Source organism: Musca autumnalis, unplaced genomic scaffold, assembly GCF_047663935.1.
Source record: "Musca autumnalis isolate F117 unplaced genomic scaffold, ASM4766393v1 scaffold_4, whole genome shotgun sequence".
NCBI lineage: Eukaryota > Metazoa > Arthropoda > Insecta > Diptera > Muscidae > Musca > Musca autumnalis.
Genome location: NW_027411977.1, coordinates 15,593,021 through 15,604,490, shown reverse-complemented (window position 1 = coordinate 15,604,490; position 11,470 = coordinate 15,593,021). Strand labels below are relative to the sequence as shown.

General features: G+C 41.2%; 1 protein-coding gene across 8 annotated transcripts in view; it reads right to left on the bottom strand.

The window, feature by feature from the left end:
• Positions 1 to 18: 18 nt before the first annotated feature.
• LOC141404244 (agrin) overlaps positions 19 to 11,470 on the bottom strand; it is a 91,242-nt gene continuing 79,790 nt past the window's right edge. For all 8 annotated transcript variants that reach the window (XM_073987638.1, XM_073987641.1, XM_073987637.1 and 5 more), the window contains 5 exons: positions 6,246 to 6,667; positions 6,071 to 6,177; positions 960 to 1,472; positions 696 to 893; positions 19 to 631 (listed from right to left, as the gene is read on the bottom strand). In XM_073987638.1, coding sequence (XP_073843739.1) covers positions 88 to 631; positions 696 to 893; positions 960 to 1,472; positions 6,071 to 6,177; positions 6,246 to 6,667 — 1,784 coding nt within the window. In that variant the 3' untranslated portion in view covers positions 19 to 87. The remainder of the gene's footprint in view (positions 632 to 695; positions 894 to 959; positions 1,473 to 6,070; positions 6,178 to 6,245; positions 6,668 to 11,470) is intronic.

Sequence of the window (11,470 nt, the reverse complement as noted above, 5' to 3'; positions counted from 1 at the left end):
ACATTAAGTTTTAATATGTTTTTTGTTTTGTTTTTTTTTCTTTATTTTGTTTAGCTTCTCTATTTCTCTAATGTTTTCACTTTTATTCTAGTATAAAAAATTATGTGAAGGTGCCTCCGGCCGGCCACATGCACCATAATGTTGTATCGTTATGGTGTTGTTGCTGCGACAATTTTCCATTTCCAAAAAGCACTCATTGGAATAGGTCATGTGGTCACTGCCACAAATTGGTTCAAAATCTGGAGGACATATTTTAGCACAACCCTTGAATTGTACATTGCTGAGGCAACGTTTCAGCGGCACCACAAACACATGTTTGCCACAATTTTCCTTGCGCATATGGCATTCGGATTTATAGAATTTATTATCGGAGCCACAAACAAAATTGGGAGGCTGGGAATCACAATCAGTATCACAGTCAGCTGTTAGAGGGCAGTTTTTCAGAGAGACTGGCACAACACGCAGATGGCAGGTTCTTCGTTTAAATTCGCATAGTGTGGCGTAGGTATTGCCATCGGAACCACAAATTGGACCACTTTCAAGGTCTTGGCGTGTGCAGCGTTCACCGCAATCCTTGATGGGAGCTTTCAAATCTGTGCACGGTCCAATGTGGGCCAAATTAACACCTCTCCTGTAAAATTTAAATGAAGATTACAACCAAAGGTAAAAGGCTACAGACTGGATGTATTTCTTACAGGCAAGTGGCATGAGCCAATTCACACTCGTTGTTATAGGTTTTGGCATCCGTTCCACACAGTTTATCACTTCTCTTGGAGGAAAATATAGAGCCATATAAATTGTTGAAGTCCTTGCATGGTGGCAATTGCTTACATCTAGTCAAACGGGCCTTGCACTTGTCCATGCTCATTTTCTGTATTGATTTACGTTGGGGCCTAAGAGACAGACACACGAAAAAGTCAAAACAATGTTTCTTATTTTATATATTGCCCTAAACTTACCCACAATTCAGCATTTTCAATTCACACAACGACGAATAAATATTACCATCACTGCCGCATACGTAGGCTGAACTATCGCTGTCAGGACACTCTGTGGGACAATTTTCCACTTGATTACCATGACGCTCCTGGGGCATACAAAACGATAACGGTACTTCGAATATGTGTTTACCACAATTGGATGAACGCATTTTACAAGGGCTAGCATAAAGTCTACCATCTGAACCACATGTGGGTCGGGCCACCCGCCAACATGATTCACGACACATTCTTGTCGATTGACAATGTTTGCGGCTAGTTTTCACCACACCTTGACCACATGTCAGCAGTTTCATTTCACAGGTGGAATTGTAAACATTTCCATCGGAAGCACAAATGGGACCATCTTTGGGAGATTGATTACAGTCGACGGGACAGGATTCACGTATGGCACTGGTATTACTGCAAGGACCAACGTGAGCCATTTTCACAGCAGCCATGCCAACGCGACAGGCTTGAACACGCAGCATACATCTACAAAAGGTGTTCAAAAGAAGCAGAAATTAATAATTGTGAGAACTTCTAATTGGAAAACAAGATACAATATGAATACAAATGTCCGGGAAAATTATGGCCTTTGCTTAAACCGGTAAGTTTGGTGACTTATTTCTTATTTTAAACCTATATTCATTTATTTTCCCATATGGAACCTTTTTCCGGTCTAACCTTTTTTATGAGGATCTATTGGAATCTACTAAATCCAATACAATGTAAACGAACTCTAATGCAATCTCCGTTAAATTGTAACAGCATACTTTAAGGCGCCAAATGAAAAATGTTCAACACTAAGAGACTGACGGCATAAAATTGCGTTGTATCAGTTATTGATGGTGCATTGTAAAAGTAAAATGCAAACCTGGACTGGCTGAGTCCATTAAGAACCAGGAGACAGGTGTTTGCCTTGGCGTCTGGCGTTCTTGTGCTGCGATCGATGGGGTTGGTTTACGAGTGCGGCATTTACACTATACCTGGAAACTGCCTGTGCAATCAGTTCATTAGTGTGAATGCTATCCAGGCATGCGTGATAGGCTCGTTGATCTATAGGTTCTCGTTGGGCCTTTAGATCTCTTTTTCTAGATCATCATGAACTCTCCAAAAATTTGTGACGCGATAACAGCCAAACAGGTATCGGCATTGAAAACATCTTGTTGCGCTGATGCACAATTTTACAGCCCATAGGTCGGCATTTTGGTAGTTTTATATATTCTTCCACTGCGAAGCACTAACATGTTTATATCACACTGGTGCCACATAATTTACAACAGATCGGCCTATTGTTTTCTAAAAGGTCAACAAGGTTTCTTTGTCAGCACCCCAAGTGCTGCCGACCAGAAACTTGGGAACCTTGTTCCAACTGCTGATATTGTCGCAAATAGCTGCGGCTTGCATGGACGACTTAAACATGCTGTCAAACATTAACATTTGCATACCACACTGGCTCCGCATTGCATACCACAGACGGGCCCGTTGCTTTATAAGAGGTCAACAAGGTTTCTTTGCCAGTACCACAAGTACTGCCGGCAACTTAAGAACCTTGTTCTAACATGTCGCAGATAGCTGTGACTTGCTCAGGCGACTTATACATGATATCGCCAATATCATGGGGTATTTAGCGAACGGATCGATGAATATGCTCTAGAGGATTTTAGCATAGTAGTGGATTAAGCGGCGGATATCTTCATATTCCTCATATGGAAAAACTGCCCTAAGTCAGCTATGTAGAGGTTAAACCTATTACATGTGTCATCGTCGATAAGACCCGACGTCATAATCTTACAATCATCCGTATACATTACGATCTCTATGTCGTCTGGAGAGTGTGTAATTTCAGAAAGGTAGAGGTTAAACAGTTCTGGAGATATCATCCTGCCTTGTGAAACTCCCTGTTTCACTCTACGGGAATTCCACAAACGACTGGCGTCCAAATATAGTTGGTTATCCAACGTTTAAAAAAAGGCTGGTGAAAGACTTCTTAATGTCCTAGAATAGCTTGGCATGGTTGACGGTATCAAAGGTCTTCGACAGATCAAGAGCCACCATGAATGTTCGGTCGTACAGCCTGTTCTGGTTCAGTCCTCGACTTATATGTCTGAATATAACGTGTAATGCTGTGGTGATACTGTGCATTTTCGGGAATCCATGCTGATGTTTGGTAACTGGGAAACTGCTTATCACCGTTGGGAGGAGTAATACTTCCATAATTTTTGCTACTGGTGTCAGGATTGAAATCGGACTGTACGATTCTCCTCCTTACCAGGCTTCAGTAGCGAGACCACTCTGTCAACATTCCAGGTACATTATGGATGGCGAACGATATATTGAGGACACTCAAATACTCAACTCCGGGTTCGTACTGCTGCTCAAGCATTAAAATTGATATCCCGTAGGGGACCAGCATTTTGGATGATTTCTCGATTTGGATAACATCTACAATGTCACTCATCGTAAATTATTATAGTACCTCCTCGACTGAGAGGTCTCCTATACGGCGTAGCACGTTCGTCTTTCCACTATCACTTTGGGCCCTATAAATTGCCACTGTCACGCCATTGAAGGTAACATCCGTTCTATCATTTCCCGGATTCGAGAGTGTTTTAATCGTTGCACAAAATTTAGTTAATCCTGTACCAATGTTGCACTGCTTCGAAGAGGGACTATCCACTTTTTCCGCTTATGCTCGCCTAACTCTTGAGTCTTCAGGGTTCGTAGAACAAAGCTCATCACGCTCATTTGCTAGTCCAGTCGCCTCTGATGGGAAATTTGTTCTAGTTTCAGATTATCATTCAGCTAACCGAGGACCTGAGGGAATATGAAGCACTCTGAAGAGGTGATTGGTAAATTTTTTAACCCTTGACAATTGCCATTTTCATGATTCAGAGAAGTACTGCGTTCAGAGGTTATAAAGATGGGTGGTGTGTTAACGGAGACGATGATGAAGGTCGCTTGGGCCAAGGAAATTAATGGGCTGCCAGAACACGTCATTTATCAGACCGGCCCGGGTGCCATAATGGTGATGTCTGGCGAGCTGTTGCAATTTCCTCCTTTCCTCGTAGGAGCGTCTTCATTCACCGTGCAAAATGAGGACCTATCAATTTGCTGGATCAACGCAGTGCCCTTCTGGTCATTGCCAGTGGCTGAATGAAAAAGCTCATGATAAACATTGAAGTCACCTAGCACCGGACGGTTATTGCGCCCCAAAAGCGAATATCGGGCATATAACGCAGGGTACAACTGTTTATCGGTGATATGTGCACATTAAGCAACTCTACCTCGGCAATCTCACACTTCATTGCTCCCTCATACATAACATGTATGGGTCACTAGTTGTTGTTGTAGCAGCTTCTACGTGTATGTCTTCGTTTCATTGATTCGGCCCCGCCTCCAGTTAAAAAGGTGCAGCGTAGTATGCGGACCGGTGTCGCATGCTAAGCAGATGTCCTGCGTGCCATCAATTTTGCCCATTAAGAATTGAGACGGCTTCACCAACCAGATCTTAGTTGCTCCAACATGACTCTCGTTTGCCTTGGCAGCTGTTATTCTTCAGCTGCCACGAGGACGACATTCACACTATAGGCACCTAAAGCCTCAGCGACTCCATCAGTGTGAATATTTCTCAAACCTGCCTGTTAGGATTCTTAATCTAGGGGTTCTCTTTGTATCTCTGGACCTACCATTACAGATCACTAAAATTCTCCCTGACTCGTCTGGGTGGCCAAGGCCTATCCATTAGGTGGTGATTTGAATAGTGTTTAGCTCAAGCAATACAGATCTGTACTGGACAGATTGGTTTATTAGGAATGCAAGTCTACTTACTCCGCATCTACTTCCGAAAAACGTTGTAACCATCGCGGCGACCATGACGTACATCCGACTCATAAAGTCTACGATTTCGCAGACTTTGTTGCGGATAACTGCAGGAATTATGCATGTGGTTTTAGATGCTGCTGGAGAGACTACGGGGGTGTCTCTCGGGTTCTTTCTTACCGAACTGACCCGAAACCAAAGTATTTCAAACCTATGCTTCTACGTAGGTTTCTATACAACAGTAACATAACATAACTCCTATCACAGTAGTCCTGGAGGTTATTAAGACCAGAGTAGATTCGGAAGTGCACTCATTCTATACATCCATTATTTCACACCGAAGTTGACACATAGCGAATGCGGATCTGGCAAACGGAACAGATCTATGACCATTGGTTTTTCTCTATAACGGCACGAGCCAAAAGAGATCGGAGCAGAATTCCAGTATATATTGCCGCTCCCATGGTGAAAATAAATATACGCACAAAAACATATAATTGTTTAGGTGACGGCCCCTGACCGAAGATTCTTTCGTGTCAAATTGCTCACGTACATTAATGCAACAACATTACTGCCCACAACAAATAACAAAAAACAATGTGAGTGTTCAATCTCTCAATATACAACTAACAGTACTATGGGCACGGTGCGTTACAATGCAATTTAATAAATCCCCTGGATAACAACCGCGGAGTAATTCTCAAGCACATTGTACGTCTGTATACATAAGTATTTCAGTTTGTGGTGGGAATGATAGGCTTGTGCAGGGACCTAGCCACACGGGCTTTGAGTACTTGAGTGTTCCTAGTCCGTCAACTAACACGGAAGTGTAGGGAGTGTTGGAAAATATTTTTGGAAGCTACCCATTTAGTTGTGGGGTGTTAATTAATTTACTCCACCTCCGGGTGTTGTTCCACTAGTCAGTACTTTTAGTATATTTAAGAGGTTAGCGTAGCACGAGCGTAGTGTGCCTTAACAACCGCAACACGAACCCCGAATTACCGAATGGCCGAACATCTGAGCGCCGAGTCCCGAACCACCGACTACTCGAGAACCCTCCCCGTGAACTTGGAGTACCTGGACAACGAATCATACTCATTTTCAAATCGTCTATTGCCGAACAATGAAGGATCTAGTTCCCGATCAACTTCAAATCGTCTATTACCGAGCAACGAATCAGCGAATTCCCGTTTATTGTTTTCCTTGTTTTTTAAAGATTTTTAAAATCCCCAATTCTTCACCCTTTAGCATTCCCATTGTTTACCTACCTATTCAAATATGTACGCCCATCTGTACCGCAAACAGGATCTTTTTCACTGGGACAACGGTGTTTACAATCCGAACCCTTGGCCCTTTCACAGCCATCACGAACATCCTAAAATATCAGAGCAAAAAAAGTTGTTTCATAAAGTTCTCTTGAAAATCGATGATCCTCAACATTACCTTAATGACGCCATTTCTGGAGCAAGTTTTTTTCTTCATATCACACAAATTGGCATAAATTAAACCATCCGAACCGCAGACGGCATCAGCACCAACTGTTAAACTAGGTGGACAAGATCTAGGGCAACTGTTAGAGCTTGCACGATTTTGACGTGGTATTAATGGACTAAGTGCCGTTTCCAATAGGCCATATGCTGATGCGTCATCACTTTGTATATCCAGTGGAGCATCTGTAGTTGGAACATTTTCCACAGCGGCTTGAGATTCATTTGCTGCCGTTGCCAGTACTGTTGTTGCTACTGCTTTTGATGTTGGTGCTTCATGCAGTTGTGGCTGTTGCTCTGCTTGCAATTCAATTCGACTGTAACGTATTACTGGAGCTTGAGCAGGCAGTCTTATGAATTTAATCGGCGAATCGGTAACTGCAAATGTGAATGAAAAAGAGGTGAGTATAAAAATTCGATTTTTTTAAATTTAGTAAAACATAAAATGGCAAGAAAAGCATTATGGTACAGTGGATAACTTGATGTGCCTAACCTTGGAAGGTGTTTTTAGTGCTTATTAAACTAAAAGCAAGTAGAAAAATTTGTAATTTCAATGACCATAAAAGGAAAATTAACTTTCCGAACTTATAGGTAACTGGGCAATCTCAAAATTAACGATTTTTAAAGGAAAGAAAAAACACCTTAATTTTTTGTACAAAAACAATTAAATATAATTTCAAATATAAGAAACACCAATGGCGAAACCAGGTCACATCATTTGGTGGGTTTGAATCTTCGGCTTTCCTTTTTCCTTGCAAAAATCTTCGATCATAAAGCTCAACTCCAACGAGAAATTTAATAAAATCCTTACATTTGTTTTCCTTATATTTATTTTTACCGCAATACCACTAATATAATTTTTTTTATCATTTTCTAATTCATCATTTTTTTTTTCAAAACAAAATCTTAACTGACCTCCCCAACGATCATTATGCACATTCCACACAATTATATAATATTAATAAACCATTTTTACATACTTTATTTTTTCTCATTCATTTCTCTTCGGCGATACGCAATCGTTTTTTCCCCTATTACTCATTCCATGAGGTCACATGTAGAATACATTTTCAAGATTAGTTTCATTTTCATTCAAGAGAACAATAACAACAAGTAAACTAAAGCAGAAAAAACATTTCGCAGCTCACCACTTTTTTTCACAGCAACATTTTTTCATGTTCCAACCATTAGAAGTGTCTGTCACGAACGACGATGAACCATGATAATGTGGAGTAGGTATGTAGTGTAGAAGAAATAAAAATCTTATGTGGAACACACACGGTCAAATGGTTGTGCGGATCATATGCATTAATCAAGTTTGTGATGATGAACATTGGAGCGTGATTGATCTACTTATGTATATTTTGGGTGAGTGAAGATGTAAAAAACAATAATCGGCGATAGGAAACTAATTTATTTAAATTAAAAAATAACGTCTACCCACTAAAATAACATTCTAAAATGCCCGATGATCGGACTTAACCACCCGTGAAACATAGATAACGGCTGGAAGTGTGGAAAAGTTGTTGCTGCTTACCAAGACAAGAGACCAGAGGTCAACAGAAAGGCAGTTTCTATTTACCAAAAAAAAACAATGCACCCAAAGTCCGCCAAAGAGCTGTTGCTGCTTACCAAGACAAGAGACCAGAGGTCAATAGAAAAGCTGTTTCTATTTACCGAAAAAATTCACCGAAAGTCCACCGAAAATCTATTGCTGCTTACCAAAACAAGAGACCAGAGGTCAATAGAAAAGCTGTTTCTATTTACCAAAAAATACACCGAAAGTCCACCGAAAGCTGTTGCTGCTTACCAAAACAAGAGACCAGAGGTCAATAGAAAAGCTGTTTCTATTTACCAAAAAATACACCGAAAGTCCACCGAAAGCTGTTGCTGCTTACCAAAACAAGAGACCAGAGGTCAATAGAAAAGCTGTTTCTATTTACCAAAAAATACACCGAAAGTCCACCGAAAAGCTGTTGCTGCTTACCAAAACAAGAGGCCAGAAGTCAACAGAAAGGCTGTTGCTGCTTACCAAAAAAGATGCAGCTCCTTATCAGCATAAGAATCCCGAGGTTCGACGGAACACATTAAGAAGGTGTAAAGAAAGAAACCCCACTGCAAATGCCGTGTCGCAGACCCAATTTCGGGAAAATTTACGCCGACCCTGGGTAGCAAAAGAGAAATCGTTTAAGTACAATCCAGCTACAGACTACGAACAAGACACATATTTACATATTGGTAGAATGGACTTGATCTGTCGTTTTTGTAATGCAAAGAAATGGAAACAAGAATCTGCATGGATGTGCTGCAATTCTGGTAAAGTACAGCTTTCCCCATTTCAGTCTTTGCCAGAAATCTTGAAGTCCCTTTTGATAGGAACTCATAAGAATTCTTCACATTTCTTGGTTCAGAAAATGCATACATAATAGACTTGAAAAAGGCCATCGAATGTGTTCCAGTAGACTGTCCAGAGTTTGAGGTTGTTATACACGCAGAAAAAACACCGTTGAATGAACATCCTGGAAGGTATAATGCTCCAACTACTAAAGAAGTTGCTGTTGTCATTGCAGGTCAACAATTTCAAAGTAGAGATATTTTGATTCGAAGCCACGACGAAAATCTTCAATTCATAAATGAGTTACACCGGTCATACGACGCTCTTCAGTATCCTTTATTGTTTTGCAGAGGTGAAGATGGATACAATATTAATAGATCCAACCACAAAAAACCTTCAGCTAAATTAGTGTCCGCAGCTAACTCTTATGCATATCGGATAATGGTTAGCTCTAATAATAAAAACCATATAATCTATTACCGAAACCTTTTCAGTCAGTTTTTAGTAGATATGTACGCAAAAACCGAAACAGGGCGACTTAACTACATACGAAACCACCAAAAGGAACTAAGGGCAGATAGTTATGTGAATTTAAGATATGCATTCAGAAGAGAAGATGCAAACGTATCGGATATTGGCCAATTAATTGTCCTTCCATCTTCGTTCACTGGCGGGCCTAGATACATGCATGAACGTTCTCAGGATGCAATGACTTATGTGCACATGCGGCAGGGCAGATTTATTTATAACATTTACCTGCAATCCCAAATGGAAAGAAATAGTTGAAGCTCTTTTACCGTCACAAAAACCTCATGATCGCCATAATGTCATTGCCCGCGTTTTCCATTTAAAAGTTAAAGAAACTGATGGAATTATTGACAAAAGGTTATATAGTTTCGCAATGTCAAGTGCTTTTTATACACCGTTGAATGGCAAAACAGAGGGTTGCCTAATTTTTCAATGTACCTCTTGGGTCATTACGGCTTGTCTAGTTTTTGAGTCCGACACGGAAAGTGAATTAGCAGAAACAGCTCGAGATGGCTCTAAATCTACCGATCTACCAATTGATGAATTTGTTCAGGCACCAATGTGCTTCTACATCTGCAACAATCTACTTAGATGGCTTATGGAACTTGAATGTTGGACATCCAATGCATTCTGGCCTGTGATCTCTCATCGAACAACGGCTTCCATTATTTCACTTGATAAGATAGGGATAAAAATCGCTGTGGGACTTATTACAGGTCATTGTAGGATTAGATCTGTAGACTTTTTGAAGATGCACCAGAGATATATCTTAATAGAGACTGTCGAACATCTACTTTGTAGGTGCCCCTTGTTGCACACAAGAAGACACCGACTACTGGGTAGATACGAGATAGACACTCTCACATTTGTATCAAACATAGATCTAGAGTTGTATAGTTCGGGATCCAACTAGTAAAAAATAACTATTCCATCAAAGAAAAGATCGGAACTATATCCACTTCTTTCGTTTATATACTATCTTTTGACCATATCATTCTTTTGTGTGCGCACAGTTTTCACCGTGGGAGCAGCAATATCCCGAAACGCCTGCTCCAAGCTCTTTGGGTCCGTGACGGTATAAAGAAGAACCCCGAGCCATAGATCTGCTCCGCTTGCCAGATCCGCAACCAATGTTTGACAACATCGTGATATGCAACTGAATTCAGGGAATTGGAGCACTTCCGAGGCTGCTCTGGTCTTTGTCAAATCCAAGCCCACTGCAATAAGTGTTACGTTGCTGCTACAGATCATCTCCCAGAGCGTGTCTCCAACTTCGTCACCGGAATGCGAAACACAATTGCAGCCTCCACAACAACAACAAACACAGCATCTAACACCCCATGTTGCTGTTCAGCGTCCCTAAAATGCATCATTTCTGCAATTCAATTGCAACGGTCTCCGCAACAGACTCAGCAAAATCGTAGACTTTAAGAGTCGGAGGAAGAACATCAAGGTGGTCGCGATCCAGGAAACAAACCTCACCGTCACCTGTAGCTTGCATCTTTGCGATGGTTACAAAGTTTTGCGAAAGGATCGCACAAGAAGCGGAGGAGTACAGACCTATCCCTCTTGAGCATGTTTCTAGTGACCCAAACATGGAATGTATTAGAGTAGCAGTAAATTGTAGGACAGCCGAGCTAGGGTTGCTTAATGTGTAGATACCGCCTATGAATAGCTGTCCCTGGTGCTGGGTACTTCAACGCTCATCATAAGCTTTGGCATTCCGTCTAATGACTAGAGGGTTACAGCGCTGACCGACCAAGTTGATAACTCCACATTTTGGACAGTTGTAAAAGACGCTTCTACGAAGATAAAAGGATATTGCCCTTGGCTCAGACCATCTCCCAATCATCATATCCGTTAACATACCGCTCGAATTTGTATTCTCTAACCGCAGCCCTTTTCTGCTCCATGGAAAAGCTGATTGGCAAGGGGTGACCGTACTAGAAAATGAGCGTAGTGAGCTTTGTCGTACGAACAGTAAAGACCCAATAGTTATGGAACTTACACTTGAAATAAACATACTAGTAATAATAATAACTGTTCCACAAACATCCCATACGGGACAAGGGAGACTTCTCTCATATCAATGAGTGCACCCCGATTCATATTAACTCAATGATATGGGACCTACAGTTTATCGCCGAGTCCGAACGGCGTGTCTTAAAACACCACTTATAGAGAAGTTTTACATGGCTGAAATACTCAGGAAATGTCGCCAACACCGTTGACAATTTTATGTTGCCTGATCTGGAAATCGAACCCACGACCTTTAACGTTCAAGGCGAGTGTGCATACTATTGCTCCACGGTAGCAAC